The following is an 18,037-nucleotide window of genomic DNA, read 5'->3' on the forward strand; positions in this document are numbered from 1 at the left end:
GGAAAGGGGATAGTATTAAATACACCAGCTGCCATTGCACATGAACTCAGTTATTTTGCATTGATATTTACAAATGAAAAACCTTTCATGGCAATGGGAAATTGTGGGAGCGAAGTTGAAAAATATGTAATTAATGATATTGGGGGAGCGGGAGTGCAGTAGCATATGCTCTTTGAGTAGACCGGGGTTCAAGCCCCTGACTGCTGAATACGGTTGATCTGCCAACCCGCACTGGACCAGCGTGGCAGATTATGGTCCATTTCCCTCAGCATGAATTGTTGAGGAGGCTTCCATCCTGCAGTGGGTTGATAATGGCTGCACTTTACTTTTTTAATGATATTGAAATTTCGCAAGATTATTTAATGTAAACCTTTCGAGCCTACAGGCCAGTAAGGTTCCTGGAGTTGATGGAATATACCCTATAATCTTAAGGGAGGCGGCAAGTGAGTGCATTGAACCATTGAAGCTTATTATGCGAGCATCACTAGACTCTGGGAGATTCCATTGGATTGGAAAAGTGCTAATGTATCTCCCATACATAAGGGTGGTTCTAAGAGTGAAGTGGGAAGTTATCGACCTGTTAAGTCTGACTTCAGTGGTAGGGAAATTCACAGAGGCAATGATCTCAGCATGGTTTTGTAAAGGGAAATCTTGTTTAACAAATCATTGGTTCGCTATTTCGAAAGGGTACTCATGAGCTGGATTTAGGGAATAATTTCGACACTGTTTATTTAAATTTCAGCAAAGCTTTTGACTCAGTCCCACATGAGCAGTTGCTTTATAAGCTGGAACAGGTTGGAATCACTGGGAAAATCCTTAGATGGATAGCAGGATGGCTTCAGGGCAGGAGGCAGAGGGTTGTGATAAATGGCTATTCCTGAGATTGGGTTGATGTAAGAAGTGGGGTTCCCCCAAGGATCAGTATTAGGACCACTGTTGTTTTTAATTTTCATAAATGACATTGATGAAGGGATAGAGGGCGTGATGTCTAAATTTGCAGATGATGTTAAAATTGGTAGAGTAGTTAATGATCACTGTCAAGCTGAGCTTCTTCAGAGAGACCTAGATAGACTTCAGGAACTGCCAAAAAAATGGCAGCTATGCTTTAATCCAAAAAAAGTGTAAGGTATTACACTTGGGAAACAGTAATCCCAAAATAACTTATTCACTTGGTGCAGTTCAACTAAACCCAGTACTGGAGGAAAGGGAGTTGGGTGTTATGATACAGTCAGACATGAAATTCTCTGAGCACTGTAAACAGGTTGCAAGGAAGGCCCATGGTGATCTATCGAACTTTTGCAAGTAGAGATAGGAATGTGATAATCCCATTATAAAAGGCTTTTGTTAGACCACACATGGAATACTGTGTTCAAGTATGGAGACCGCACCTAAAGAAAGACATCGAACTTCTTGAAAGGGTGCAAAGATGAGTAACTCGCCTCGTGAGATCGGCAAAAGGGCGTCCTTATGAAGAAAGACTTCAAATGTGTGGGTTGCAGAGTTTGGAAACTAGACACCTTAGAGGAGATTTGATTGAGGTGTTTAAGGCTCTGAGAGGTATCAGAAAGGGTGAAATTTTCACCCTTTCTGATACCTCTGAAAGGGTGAAATTTTCAAGGATATAATTGATGCTAGAACTAGGGGACATGAATTCAAGTTATGGGGGGGGAGATGTTTAGTTGGACTGCAGGAAGTTTTATTTTAGCCAGCGAGTTATAAATTACTGGAATAAGTTGCCTACATGGGTGGTAGAGGCTGACAGTTTGGGGAAATTCAAAGGTCATCTGGATCGTACCTTCGGGTGAGGGAAACGCATAGGATGATAGGTTTAATTTCCTTTTCTTTTATTAATTATTAGTTTTTTTTTTTTTTTTTTTTTTTTCTGGCTGGTGCAGCATAAGCCATAGGCTTTCTTGCACCATGCAGCCATTACTAATACTAATATTACATTAGGGTCACCAGGAAACTAGTTTCTGCGGGGTAAACCTTGCTATCTATGCCTGAGACCGACTAACTCAGCCACAGAGTGAAAAAAAGCCCATAAAAGTTCCTTGTGTCATCGACAGGATTCAAACCCAGATCTTTTCCACCTGGTTTGAAGAGGATGGTGATGATACCACTTTGTTACCATACAGACTAAACTTGATATAATATAGAAAATAGAACAGGGCAAAATAAGGAGTGTATTAATGGCAGAATGTAACATTGTATTGTCAGCATGTTTATGGTTTTTATTTGCAGTTAATAAAATTGCATTCTTAATCTCTTCTTTCTTATTTAGCCTCATTATTTCTGCTTTGAATATATTAAAAATAAAGCTTTCTAGGTAATGGAAAATGGAAAAAATCAAAATAACGGCACCTTAAATCCCTGAAGGTGTCGTTCTACAAGTTGCAGCATCTGGGGACTAGGCATCTACGAGGTGATCTGATTGAGGTGTATAAGGCCTTGAAATTGAGGATAGATGTGCAAAAGTTTGCCTTTAGCCAGTGATTGCTGGAACAGATTTGCATCAGTTGTTGTGGAAGTTGATAGCTTAAATAAATTTACAGCTGAACTAGACAAACATTTGGAGTGACAAGATGGGCGAAATGGGAAGTGTCTTCTTTTTTTTTTGGCTGATGCTGTATAAGTTTGCTTTCTTGCATCATATGCTTCAACTAATGCTAATATCCATAAAACCTTTGTATTGATGACTTGGTGCAAATATTATATCTCACATCTTATATTGCAGTGCGTGGTACGGGAATTTTAGTGTTTTATTGTAAATAGGTATCTCGAAAGTATGAATCACAGAGGTTGGCATTAATTAGATAATTTTATTATCTATAATTAAGTTATAACATTACATAGTTATAATAATATGTATAATAATAATAATATGTTATAATATGTATAATGTAAACTTGACAGTGTAATACACATTATTGCTGCCTAACTGATGAATAGAGTAGTGTTATTATTGTATTTAAGTATATTAGTATAGTATGGTATTCTCAATTATACTGAATTTAAACAGAAATCAAGCCTCAGAATAGAGAAGCAAAACAAAAGGCTCGAATCAGTGCAAGTGCCGTGGCTTGGGGGAGAAATGTGGCGCAACTTTCCTACGAAACATAGCCTCATGAAATGTGTTACTTGTTTGATGTTCGAAAACTATCCGGATAGAACATGATATAAAGCCGAGAGGGCGTGTGCGTGTGTGTGTGTGTGTGTATTTGGTGTAAAGAGTGTGAGGATATTTGGTGGGAACTTAGTTTTTTTATGGGCATTTATGAGAGCTTGAAGAACAGGATGGATGTCCTCAAAGGAATTAAATTGGGGCCCATCAAGCTCTCAGATGACAACCTTAATGCCAGAGCTTACATTTGCACATAGTCAACAGAGCAGCAACCCCCAAGGCAGAATGCACTGGTCCCACATGAGGTAGTTATTGCTGTTGACTGCTGTTGGGGAAAGGGGAAATATACTGCAAAAAGGATAACTGGAATAGCACCAGGGTATTCCCTCAGCATGAATTGTTGAGGAGGCTTCCACCCTGCAGTGGGTTGATAATGGCTGCACTTTACTTTTTTTTTTTTTTTTTTTATGTCTGCCAGGGACAAAGGTTGATGATACTGTAGAGAAAATATCATCTTTTAAGGACACAAAAGGTGATACTGTTGTACACATTGGCACTAATGATATTAAGATTCCTGCAGACTTATTTGACAAGTACAGGCAATGTTGAGAAAAAGTCACAAGTTATGGTTAAATTTGAAAGTGTCTGCAATTAGAGGGAGCATATGATGAAAGGATGAAAGCCTTGTCAATCAATTGGGCCCTGAAGAAATTGTGCAAGACCCACAGGGTAGAATTTTTCTCAGTGTGGTCTGTGCTTGTTAACAGGAGAGATTGCTTCTACAGGGATGGGATACACTTAAATAGAAAGAGTGGAAGAATATTTGCTGATGCTATCAAGTTAGCATTAGGTGTGTTGAAAATCTTCTAGTTTCTGGGGGGGGGGGGGATACACAGACTAGTAGATTAACAATAGACATAAGCAGAGGTGAAAGTGATTCTTGCAATGCTTTTATTGGAATGTGCAGCAGCCTGGAAAACAAGGTGTTAGGGATTTCAAGACCTGCTGTGAGTTATCATGGCACAATTAAATACATGGCCTGTATTTACGGACGGGAATACAGGTTAACCGTATTCCTGTCCGCTGGGGCACGTTCCAACCCCAACTGGGTTCAGCAAGTTAATTCTATAATTTTTACTCTAATTACAGAGCTGAAACTCGCTATAGTTGGAGCCAGAACTGTTTTCCTGAATTGAATTTTCCCACTTCAATTTTCAAAACCTTCTATTGAATTTCACACAAATGACAAAAATGTGACATCAAGTGTGCATTTTTTATGCCTTTTTCTGTTATTTTTTCTAAACCCACCCTAATTAACCTATGGCTTATGAAACACGATACTTGATTTGTTTGTTTGTTTTGGAGAGGGAGTTTCTGTTTACAGAGCGAAATTGTTTTCATGGAGCGAGGTGTGAAAAAGAAGTCGTTGGTTACGTCACACTTCCTAGATACAGCTACATCGAGAGAAGGCCAAACGAAGTTCTTATGTTTCCACGCGGCTACTTCGGGATGCTAAGAAAATAAAAAAAGACACCGGTGAGCTACTGTTTGTCGACAAAGCGAAACAGTAGCAACAACCGTTTATGGAAGGGCGAACAGATTGTATTTCCTTTCTTCCACGTGTATTGCTCCTACGAACAGAAAAATCAAGGAAATTCATCTGTTGGAAACGGGAAAAACTGGTGTAAAACTGATAACACTGCAATGCGCATTTGATAAAAAAAAAAAAAGTTTGCTTTATATTGTAATTGTTTTTAGTAAACAATATTTGATATTCTAACGAAATTTCAAGAAAATATTTTTATTTATAGCCGCGTTATAAACTTCGAAAACTGGTGCATCAAAGGAAAGGAAAAAAAAAAAATTCACGAAACTGCAATATTTCTAACAATACAAAGCTAACAGATTACAACTAACAGCTGCTCAAAAAGTATTGTTAGAAGATATTTGCTTGTTATGCTTTGATGTCATCGCAAAGGGAGAAATTCTGTTTTAGTTCAGAAGCCGAATAACTTCATTATCCACGGTCATAATGCTGTTCTGAGCTGCAATAAAAAGATAAACCCTGCTGAAAAATAGATTTTCTCCCCATCACTTTTATTGTTTTACTGTGGTTTTTGGCAGATGAGTCAGTGACTGCTAAATGCAGTGCGGTTTCTTGTATTCTTGATATTTCGGGATCTCTGACCGTGTGGTCATCCCGGAGTATAAACAGAAAATTTGTTTGTTGGAATGCTGCCCACCAATTATCAACTCTTTTACCGACCTTCTAATGTATGTTGTGTTCAAATAATCCACTTTGCGAAATTCGAAAGTGCTACATCAATTAGGATGTTGTTGTTATTTGAAAGCTATTGGTGCAAGAGCAGCTTAGGCTATAATGCGCCTAGCCTAGGTAGGAGAGTTTCTATATCAGCATTTTTTCACTTTCCTTGTGGTTTATGGCAGAACCAAGACTTCTCTATAAAAGGTGTACTATTAATTTTATATGTTTTGAAAGTATCCAGTTAACTTAAGGAAGGAGAAAACTTCGGTAATATTTGGCCGGTCATCTAAAATTGTTTTAAGCATTAGGTTGTTTTGTTTATTCATTATTGATTGAAAGGCTCTTTGACGTTCTCTATGAAATTTTGGACAGTTCACCATGAAGTGATGTATAGTCAGCGGAACTTGACAGTATTGGCATTGAGGGGGGGGTCTTCACCTCTGAGTAGGTAAGATTAAGTCATATGTGTATGCCGATTCACAATCGAGCGAGGATCACCTCTTCCTGTCTATTCGATCAGAAGCTAGTAGGCCACGGTTGAAGTGTTTCTTTTATTAGACGAAGTTTGTTGTTAGTCTGATCTAGCCAGTGTTGTTCCCATTGTTTTATACTGCTTTGGTGGATCAAGGACTTGTAATCTGTATATGGCATTGTGTGAAAGGCATAATCAGATGTGGAAGCTTCCTTTGCTGCTTTGTCTACTCTTTCGTTTCCAATTATTCCTGTGTGGCCTGGGATCCAGCAGAATCTGATATTGTGATTTCTTTGTAATAGCTTTGATACTGAAAATTGGATATGTTGTAGGATTGGGTGTCCTTTGATATTTGCGTTCTGCAAGGCAGTAACAGAGCTAAGCGAGTCTGTGAAAATAATGCTGTTTGCTATCTCTTTATGTTTGATTTGGTTTATAGCCATTGAAATGGCTTGTAATTCGGCAGTAAAAATACTGCATTCTTTTGGGAGTTGTTGGATGAAGGTACGATCCTCAAAATGAATTGCATCTCCTACACAAGTCTCTGATTTAGACCCGTCTGTATATATGAAAGTGTGATGTGGATATTGTTCTTTGTATGCTGCATATAACTGCTGGTAGTTTTTTCTGGATAGAGTGTTTTTCCCCCAGGTTTGAAAATACATATCATATATGGGTTGAACTATGCACCATGGTGGAATGGTCTGTGCAATTGCAGTAGCTATGTTGTCATAATCAAGCTCTCGGCTTAGTAGTAAATCTTTCAGACGGATGTTGGCAGGTCGATTCATCCGTGGATGGGCTGGTATATGTTTTCCTAGTTATACGAAAACAGAAAATCTCTATTTGGATGATCACTGATAGATTTTATCTTGACAGCATAGTGCAATAACAAGTTATGAAACATCTAAGCTCTAATGAAGGTTCATGGGCTTCTGCATAAAGGCTTTGTGTAGGTGAAGTTCGAAAAGCTCCGAGTGCTATACAGAGTGCACTGTGGTGTATGGGGTCTAACCATCTCAAAGCACTTGGTTTCGCCGAGTCGTAAACAGCTGCTCCATAATCTAGTTTGGCACGAACTATAGATCGATAAAGTTTGAGAAGTGTATATCGATCTGCTTCCCAAGTTGTTGCGGAAAGAACTTTGAGAATGTTTAATTTCTTTAAGCAAGAAAGCCTGAGTTGTTTAATGTGATCAAGGAATGTTAGTTTCTTATCCAAAAGAAGTCCTAAGAATCTTATGCTTGGTACTACTGGCATAATATGTCCGTCAAGTTTCAATTCAGGATCAGGGTGTAGGTTTCGTTTTCTACAGAAGTGTATACACGCAGTTTTTTGTGTGGAAATCCAGAAGCCATTTGTTTGAGCCCATTTGCTTATTTTGTTTATTGTTCCTTGTAGCTGTCGTTCTATACTTCGTATATTCTGAGAGTGATAGGAAATGCTGAAATCGTCAATGTATAAAGCTGCGTCAACAATTCTTGAAATGTGCTCGGTTATTGTATTTATTTTAATAGCAAAAAGGGTAGTGCTAAGCACAGACCCCTGAGGCACACCTTCTTCTTGGATGAAAACCTTTGAAAGGATTGTCTGCAGCCTAACTTGGAATGTCCTGTGTTGCAAGGAATTCTGGATATATTTAGGAAGATGTCCACGTAAACCAAGGAGGTATAGGTTTTGAAGGATTCCATAACGGCATGCCATATCGTAAGCTTTTTCTATATCAAAGCAGACCATGACGTGATGTTCCTTTCGGATGAAGGCATTCCGTATACTGTTTTCTAATTTTATAAGTAGGTCTAGTGTTGAGCGATTTTTCCTGAAACCATGCTGTGCTGGGCTGAGAAGATTATTACTGTTCAAATACCACATTAAACAAGCGTTGATGATTTTTTCCATAACTTTGCCTAGGCAACTTGTTAAAGCAATTGGACAGTAGTTGCATGGATTAGAAAGATCCTTTCCCGGTTTTGGGAAAGCCAGAATTATTGCATGATGTCAACTATCTGGAAACTGGTTTTCTAGAAAGATTTTGTTGAACAGCTCAAGTAATGCCATTTGGGATTGGTGGTCAAGTTCCTTTATCATCATGTAGTGAATTTGGTCTGGTCCTACAGTGCTTTGCTTTGTTTGCGACAGAGCTGTTTTTAATTCATGAAAAGTTAACGGAAGGTTGTACTGTTCATCATTTCTTGTGGAAAAATTCAGTTTGTGTTTTTCTATTCTTGCCTTGTATATTTGAAAACTAGGAGTATATGATGTGGTTGCTGATGTTTTGACAAAGGTTTCGCCCAGTGCATTGGCTATTTCTGAAGGCTGTGCGGTGATTTGTCCATTCCAGTTTAGGATTGGAGGTGGATTAATCTGGTATCTGCCATTCATTTTGCTGATTTTATTCCAGTTTGAGATGGTGTGGAACTTGTTAAAGTCAATTAGGAGCAAAAATGGTTTCCCCCAACATAACCAATTACTTTATAGGTATAATAAAGGACAACTACTGATGATTTTCCTGACTGGAAGGAAGTGTCCACAATAAAACATTTGTACAAGGGCGGTCACTCAAAGGAAGTCATTTGCATTCAAGGACAAGCTATGCAGCAATGTTTGAAATGTATAATGCAATTCACTCACTAATATTTCCAGAGGGATTATTGTGGATTTTTTCTCAAATTTGCACCAGACCAAAACCGACTTATTAGTACTTCCGCATCCTAGGATGAACTGACTAATTAGAACTTCAGCATCTGTGATGAAACGTCGTGAACACCGATATCGTTGGCTACAGCAATAATGTAAAGAAACAAAGCAAAATATTGTAACAGAGCTATAATGCAAAATTGTTCTCTAAAACAATTGCAGTTTCGGCATCCTAGGATGAAGCTGACTTAGAGCTGCAATGCTGGTTTTTTTTATTATTATTATTCTTTTTATTTATTTATTTATTTATTTATTTTGTGTTTTTTTTATGGGCGGCTCCTAGAACAAAAGTTCATCTTTGCTTCGTTGCTCTGTTCAGTTTTTACAGACTCTGTCAAGATAAGACCAGTGTGTGTGGTGAAAAAAAAAAAAACCATTCCGCATAGGAATATCCCATGTTGGATGAAGACAGATGAAAAGGAAGGCAAGAGAGAGAGGGAAAAAAGTTTTCCATCCAGCACGGGAGAAAGTGACAGGAAAGAAAAACTAAGCTTATGTGTGTGTTCTGTATTGTGATGTTGTGTTTGGGCATTTTGGCTACCTGGACGACTGCCTCCAGGTCCTCGTCCCTAGCAGGAGGGCAAGGCCTCCCCTACTATCTGCATGCCCTCCTCACTGGGGAACGAGTTTCCCAGGGAGGAAAGAAAAACTTGTATAAGATGAAGAGAGGGAAGGAGAAAAGAGGAGAAGGACTATCCCGGCCCAGGGAAGCCCCAATCCAGGATGGATTGCTAAAACAACACAAGAAAAAAAAAAAAAATAATAATAATAAATAAAATAAATGAAAGTTAGCACTCTGGACCTTTGACAATCTCTTGGCCTTCTCCCCACCAAAAAAGGTATTTTTATTTCTCTTTCTCTTTCCCTAGGGTCAGAATAGAAAGGGTGGACTCCCTCCCCCTAAGGAGTCCCCCACCCCAAGTGAAAGAAAGGAATTGGAAATTTCAGGAAAATGAACCCTGTTTTTCTTCATTCGGTGAACAGCTACTCTGTCAGTGCAAGAGAGCTGACTTTATTACAGTTGCAGCTGTAATAAAGTCAGAATGCAATTCAAGCATTGAAACACATTACATTTTATGGTGAATTTTTTGGGCATTGTGTGATAATGAAAATTCAATTTTTCTCTTGAAATTTTTTGATGGTATCAAATGCATATCAAGGAAATATTGAAGTATTCAATAACAATTACAATTTCCCAATCCATCACTACGAGTAACGGATTATTTTCACAATTTTTTTTTTCATTTGCACACCAGGTGAGATGCATGCGAAGTTCTTTGGACATTAGTTTTCGAAGTTTATAACACAACTATGAATAGAAATATTTTCTTGAAATTTCGTAAGAAGATCAAATATACATACCTGAAACTGCTGTTCAAAATCAGCCCTCTAAAAACAATTACAATAAAGTGAACTTTTTTTTTTATGAAATGCGCATTGTAGTGGTCAGTTTTACGACAGTTTTTTTTTTTATTTTTTATTCCAGTTCCAGTATGGCATCCACTAGATGAATTTCCTTGATTTTTTGTTAGTAGATACAATACATACTGAAGGGGAAAAAAAAGAAGATTTTGTTTTTCAAAACCAATTGATTGCAATTCTTTCGTACAACAGTAATGAAAAGCAGTAAAGCAAACTGTTGTGAGAGAGCCATGCAAAATAGTGTTTGCAAGTAATGATGCTCAACTGTTTGTTTTCCACAAAAGTTGTTTAGTTTTATTTTCTCCTTGGATCACCTTGGTAACGCTAATGACGTAAGCTTGACCAGTCAATTATCTCTCCGCATGTGTTGATTCGTTTTAGCTAGAGGTGCCGAGCTGACACGCAAATTTTTGAACTAATGCTGTAACGCGTTTTATTTTCAAAGCTTGGATCTTGTTTTGCCAACATCAAAATTTAATAAATTGAAATGTGATCGTACATTTTTGCTGTTTTAGAGTGAATTAATAGTTTTTGCTGAGCGCTAAAGGTAGGAAATCAAAGAATATACTTCTGTTTATGTATATTGAGAGTTTCAATTTTGTAAATTGAGTAGAAATTATGGAAATTATTAGTTTTCTTCAGGGGGGGGGACACTTTTTAGTGAGGGGTTAAAAGTAGACTTAAAACAGGATGGACCAGAAAAAGTCACAAGTTAGGGTTAAATTTGAAAGTGTCTGCAATTAGAGGGAGCATATGATGAAAGGATGAAAGCCTTGTTAATCAATTTGGCCCTGAAGAAATTGTGCAAGACCCACAGGTTAGAATTTTTCTCAGTGTGGTCTGTGCTTGTTAACAGGAGAGATTGCTTCTACAGGGATGGGATGCACTTAAATAGAAAGAGTGCAAGAATATTTGCTGATGCTATCAAGTTAGCATTAGGTGTTTTGAAAATCTTCTAGCTTCTGGGGGGGGGATACACAGACTAATAGATTAACAATAGACATAGGCAGAGGTGAAAGTGATTCTTGCAATGCTTTTATTGGAATGTGCAGCAGCCTGGAAAACAAGGTGTTGGGGATTTCAAGATCTGCTGTGAGTCATCATGGAACAAGTAAATACATGGCCTGTATTAAGGTAACTAAGAGTAAGAACAGGTGCATGTATACTTACATGTACACCCAGGGCCGGTTTTGGGCTGTTAGCCGCCTGCGTGCTAGAGATATCTGGCTGCCCCTGTCAATGCGGATCAGTAGTAACGATATTTGGCCACCCCGTCAATGCGGATCAGTAGTAATGATATTTGGCTGCCCGTATCAATGCTCACTCGGTAGTAATGAATTTTTTTGTTGTGAAAATGTTGAAAACGGTCGACAAGAGAATTGGGTGAATATTTAAATTAATAATGTCTGTGCACATTTCTCTCTATTTAAAATTTCCTTTCGGTTCCATCAACAATTAAAACAATGATGTAAGTATCGCTTTAATATTAACGATACGGGAATAAACGCCCATTCACAATGAAAATTAAACATAACATTAGCATAAAACCTTGTACCTATGTTATTTAATGAAACCATTCACAATGAATTACACAAGTGTAACCTTAAATTTAATCATAAGATGTTAACATGAAAGTTTTCAGACTCCAAGCTTTTATGCTTTTGTTTACATGGTTTAAAACAAGACACAATTGTAGAGGTTATGGAAGTCCCATTGTTGAATCCTCCTCTGGTTCAACGGATGAACCCACCATCGCCTGTGCTTGCACTTCTAAGTTTTCTGATGCAAAACACCTAACATGTATGTTTCACCATTATTTATAACCATAAACTGCACAGCTATATCATACAGATGATATAGCTTTCATACATTTGAAGTATGAAAGAAGAGCATGTTGTTGTGTTTCCATGGTTATCAAATATGTTTACGGTCATGTTTATGTTCCCATTGTGAATGTTGGTATGACTTCTAAATTGTGAATGAAAATTAAACATAATTTAGAGAATACAATATTATTTATTAACAATGCCACATTCGCTATTTCATCGCTGTCCACTATATTAAAATAATATTAAATTACATTTTAATTTTATTCTTTAAAGTGCACTATCAGCCGCCCTAGGGATTTGGTCATCTGCATGCATGCATGCACGCACGCACTGCACACCTACCAGAACCGGCCCTGTTTACACCAATGCTAGGAGCATAGTAAATAAGGGAAGCAGAATTTGATTATGGAGAGTACAATGTGTACAGAAAGGACAGACATGATAGGAGGGTGGGGTTATGGTTTTAGTTAAGAAGCGCAAATTTTTTTTGCAGTGTATCCAGTTGACATGGGTAGCCAGTGCAATGTTGAGTCAGTTTGCCAAACCCTGTCTTGCCATCTATCTTGACAAATCCTGCCAAGACAGTTAGGTTTAAAGGTTAAAAGTTGTTATTCATATGGATGTTATTGATAATATAAAGTTGAATATGGATGTTTAATAACAATGTTGTGTATTCAAGTTATAAAAAAGTTAGGATGAAATATATGAATTAAAAAAAAAAAAAAGATAATGATTGACGAGTACAACAAACTGTACAGAGAAAGAAACAGAGGAAGCCAATAAATCATTGGCTTCCTCTGTTTACAGAATGCATACAGAATGTCTTATAATGGGAGATTTTAACTGGAATTTGTGGGTTCGTTGCTCACACACTAGCAAGCCTTTTGTGGATTTACTGGATGACTGTTTTCTACAGCAGAATTTTAGACACAGGCAGAGGTGAAAGTGATTCTTGCAATGCTGGAGTTATTTCCTTGAACTATTTGAAAATCCATCTGATATTATGGACATTGTTATTCAAAAACTGCTTGGTAAAGGATGGTATATGGTGTAGTGCATATAATCTTCAGTTATAACCATGGTCTGAATATCAGTAGTGATCAGCCAATTGATGATGGATTTACTTAAAGATGTAACTACCATCAAGGGGAAAGGGAAGGTGTTTTTGCTTTCATGAATGCAACCACAGTGGTCTCAGACAGTTTTTAAATTCTCTACCAACTGATGATGATATCATCGGCAAATTCTAAATGGGAAACATTTAAGGAAAGGAAATAATCAAAGCAGCTACTAAGTTTTTCATACCAACTAAGAAATGGATGTCAGATGAACTATTGAAACTCAAGGCAGAGAAGAAAAATGCAAGGGATGCATATAAATTATCAGATCATACACACTACAGCAGAATTTCTATGGGAAATATAAACTAGTCTGTAATGAAGTCACAAAGCAGGTTAGGCAAGCTAACGCAGATTATGAGAAATCTTTGGCAGAGGATTGAAAGAAAAACAGCAATAACTTCTCTATTTATGTAAACACTAGAAGGAAGGGGATGAAGCAAGTTGGTCCACTTGATATCAATGGTTCGATTGTTAATGATCCTGCCCATGTTGCTGGCATGGCAGAATGAGTATTTTGCATCTACATTCATATACGAGGAATTCTTTAGGGAAGTGGATGCCAAAAGTTTATCAAACTCTAACAGGGAGCTAAATGATTTTGTAATAATCACAAGGAAAGAAGAAGAGAAATTATTGAAGTTAAACATAAGAAAGGAACCTGGGGTGGATGGGATCTTTCCAGTTATAATAAGAGAGGTAACAAAGGAGGTAAGCAAACCCTTAGCTATGATTATGAGAGCATCCTTGGACTCAGGGGAGGTCCCCACGGACTGGAGATGTGCAAATGCATCCCCAACTCACAAAGGGGGGAATCAAAGGGTGACACAAGTAATTACAGATAAGTTAGTTTAACTTCTGTTCCCAGGAAAATAATGGAGTAACTGATTAAAGAAGCACTGCAGGATCATCTAGACAAGACCACAGTTATAGTTCAAACACAGCATGGAGTTGTTAAGGGGAAGTCTTGTCTGAACAATTTGACTGGATATTATGATGCAATCACAAACTAGATGTAAAAAATAATTTTGATATCACATACTGGATTTCAAGAAACATTTTGATACTGTTGCACATAAAAGACTGCTGCACAATATGGAGCAGTATGGCATTAAGGGCAAGTTACAGCTACAGATAAAGGAATGGTTGAGTCAGAGAAGACACAGGGTTGTTATTAATTGGACACTACTCTTCGTGGACTAATATTATTAGTAGCATGGGTTTATTATTAGTAGAGTCTCCTAGGGTTCAGTGCTTGACCCATTGTTGTTTTCTGTATTTATTAATGATATTGATGAAGGGTTTAGCAAGCTAAGTTTGCAGATTATAAAAAGGTTGGCAGGGTGGTTAATGATAATAATGAGGGTTTGCTACTGCAACAAGATCTATAAAAATTAGGCAGATGGGTTGAAAAATGGTAATTTAAGTTTAACATTTACAAATGCCATGGGTAGCAGTAACCCAGAGTAACATACCAACTGTTCTGTACTACACTCAGGGTAATGGAAAATGCAAAAGACCTAGGGGTAACTGTGCCATCAGATATGGAGTATTCTGAGCAGTGCAGACAGGCTGCCAGGACAGCTCATGGGGTGTTGTCATTGATATACAGGAATTTTTTTCTTGCAGGAATAAGGAGGTGATTATCCCATTGTTTTTTTTTTTTTTTTTTGATTTGGTAGTTGTTGGCGCATCAGCTTCTGTGGCCATATTGCACCTCCCAAGGTTTTTGCAGTACTTTGATCCAAGCCCGAGGCGGGAATCGAACCCGCGACCTTTGGGTTGCCGGGCAGGTACTTTACCCACTCGGCTAGCCCGGTCGGCTTATCCCATTGTATAAGGCAATATAAATATCTTCCACCAGTTAGATTCTACTACTACTACTACTACCACCACCACCAGTTCTGAACTCATCCGTGAATATTCAAAAATTCATGATACCAATTGATAGGGTTGTTCTCTATAATGAGATGAAAAGGGACAAAAGTCATTTGTTGTCCCGCATACAGACTTTTCTCAACTACAACTTGTAGGATATAGTTTGGCAAGAGATATGCCCGAAGAAGCAACTAACTGAAATGAGCGTTGCAATGTCTTCATTTTCCCTATACATTCCAAAGAGCTGTACAAAGCTTACCTATGGTTAACTTTGCACAGCTTTTGGATTATTTCTCCTGTTTCCCAAAACCTGTCTCTGCAATCAGGATATCATATTTGAAAGGAAATTTAAAACCTATGCTACATCTGGCCATGACTGATCTAGTTCCATCCTGCTAACCACTCTCTATTGCAGTGAATCATTAATATGGCATTGTTATGCCACTGAATCAAAAATGTTACTCACATACACTTGGTATCCATGTATAAACAATAGGCAGACTACTCCATTTAAAACTACCCACATCTGCATATCAGAATAATGTAGGTGTATTTATTTGTAGTTTTATTTATAAAGTGTAGGTGGAAACTTAATTATACCTCAATTCATATTAAACCAACTCACCTTGTTTTTGATCTGCTAATTGCAATATCCTCTGGGACATCTGATGTTGCCACTGATTCTTGGGTCATATTTATCTCTTCCATAACAGAAGAACTGCCAGAGCTATAAAGTATCACATTCAAAATTCAGATTAATTATGTCTGAAATTTTTTTAATAACTTTAATAAATTAGTTAATTAATAATAACAGTTTTAATACAGCAAAGAGATTCAAAGAGTTTCATGAACAATATTAATAATAAAAAAATAAATAAGTACTCTTTAACCCCTTCATGGATTATCCTGAGATATCTCATTTTTAGTTTTAAAAGTTATTTGGAACTACACAAAATATCTTGGGATAGATACAATAATACCTCCAAATTTAGGATTGAAACGTATTTTCTCAGGCATTTATCTGGCTGATGCAAAATCAGCCAGATAAATCCCAAGATTTCTTGGGATTTTCTTGCGTCTGGCAGCAGACGACTGGCTTTCATTTTACTTACATTTACTTATTGTACAGCAATAAGTAAATGTAAGTAAACAGTAGCAGTAGCATGCATTCCTATGTGTAGCCAATAAGCAAAATAAAATTTGCCGTCTTAAATGCTGAATACTGATAAGTGTTAACCAATTAGAAAACTATATTGAAAAATATTTCGGCGCCTTCTTGAACTGCAGCCCATAAGCAATGCTTACCTCGCCTATCCACTTGCGGCAGCCATGTGTCAGAATGTAGTTAGTTCACGATTCCGTAGCCGAGTGGGCAGGAGCGGGAGTGCAGTAGCACACGCTCTTTGAGTAGACCGGGGTTTAAGCCCCTGACTGCTGAATACGGTCGATCTGCCAACCCGCACTGGACCAGCGTGGCAGATTATGGTCCATTCCCCTCAGCATGAATTGTTGAGGAGGCTTCCATCCTGCAGTGGGTTGATAATGGCTGCACTTTACTTTTTTTTTTTTTTTTTTTTACTTGTGGTGGGAGGTTACTGCTTGTGTGTTCCATTTGATTTTTTTAAGTTATTTCTATAATGAGTAGTGAAGAGTGTTTTTCTGTTCCTTTCTTTTAGCTCAAGTGCTAATTTATTAAAAAAATCTGTATAATTTGCAAACTTTTTGGCATACATGAGATAGCCCAAATGTATTTTCTACTAAAAAACAAAATTATACAATGAGTATTCGCATGATGCATACTTTTAATCTGTAAAATAAAAAAAGTCGATCCGTTATGGCACATTTTCAGGAAAAAAATGTTCTGGGAAGGAGTTAATGTTGTACAACAGGAGACCTATACATAGGTGTAAAGCCAGACATTAATGCAAAACCTTTTATAAAGTAAGTATTATACTTGAACCTTGGTATTTTAAAGCAATTAGGCAAAAACAAAGTTTATTTATTCATATTTCTAAAACAAAGTTCATTAATTTCACAATGGCAATCATTTTTTGATGATCTAAATTTCAACATTTTTAGAAGATAATACGTTGCTTCATTCCAATTTTGCATATTTTTTTCAAAAAACAATGACTACGAATAACTTCTGCATGTTTCAAATATAAAATTTAAATATAATTTAAAGAGAAAACTGTTAGGAAGTTGCACGTTAAAACAGTGTTTCTGTAATATGTGTTTTACTATATCACAATCAAGATATTTAGTCTTTTTGTAGATCCCCACTGAAAAGTCTATTGTATGTCTTAGCTTATATTGAGTGTGAAGGTTTTTAATCAGTAAATATGGGCTAAAAAAAAAGTTTTGTCTGTTATTAACTTGCAACAGAAATACTGTCTGGCATTTCACTTTGCTTGGTGAAAATGAAGAATAAGTTTGTGAATAATTTTTTTTAAGGAAGAAAAAGAAAGTAGTTTTCTATAAACTATGAAGATTGGTCCATCTAAGTTACTTTGTACTGTTGAAAGCTCCAACTTAAGACTGGCTGTTTGTAGCATGCAGTAAAGTGCACAAGTCAGATGAACTGATGAGGCATATGGCAGAGAAGAAACCTGCATGGGATACATACAAATTAACATATGACACAGAACCCTATGATAGATACAAGTTGATCTGTAACCAAGTTACAAAGGAGGTTAGGCAGGCGAAGGCAGATTACGAGAAATCTTTGGCAAGGGATGCAAAGAAAAACAGCAAAGAGTTCTTTACTTATGTAAACTCTAGAAGGAAGGGGATGAATCAGATTGGACCACTTGATATCGATGGGTCAACTGTTGATGATCCAGCTCAGGTAGCTAACAAACTAAATGAATATTTTGCATGGACATTCACACATGAGGAGTTATTTAGTGAGGGGAAAGCCAGAGGTGTATTCAACTCTAGCAGTAAGCTAGAGAATCTTGTAATAACTGAGAGTAAAGTGGAGGAGAAATTGTTGAAGATAAACACAAGAAAGGCACCCGGGGTGGATGAGATCTATCCAGTTATATTAAAGGAGGCGGCAGAGGAAGTAAGCAAACCCTTAGCCATAATTATGAGAGCTTCCTTGGACTCAGGGGAGATACCCACAGATTGGAGATGTGCAAATGTGACCCCAATTCACAAAGGAGGATCAAAGGCTGACACAAGTAATTATAGACCTGTGAGTTTAACTTCTGTTCCAGGAAAATTAATGGA

General features: G+C 37.3%; 1 protein-coding gene across 1 annotated transcript in view; it reads right to left on the reverse strand.

Moving 5' to 3' along the window:
• LOC150075392 (uncharacterized) overlaps positions 1 to 18,037 on the reverse strand; it is a 64,722-nt gene that overhangs the window by 35,341 nt on the left and 11,344 nt on the right. Inside the window, exon 3 of the mRNA XM_090388472.1 lies at positions 15,429 to 15,530. Coding sequence (XP_090244598.1) covers positions 15,429 to 15,530 — 102 coding nt within the window. The remainder of the gene's footprint in view (positions 1 to 15,428; positions 15,531 to 18,037) is intronic.

This window comes from Mastigoproctus giganteus, chromosome 14 (genome assembly GCF_048544385.1).
Source record: "Mastigoproctus giganteus isolate SK-2022 chromosome 14, ASM4854438v1, whole genome shotgun sequence".
Taxonomy (NCBI): domain Eukaryota; kingdom Metazoa; phylum Arthropoda; class Arachnida; order Uropygi; family Thelyphonidae; genus Mastigoproctus; species Mastigoproctus giganteus.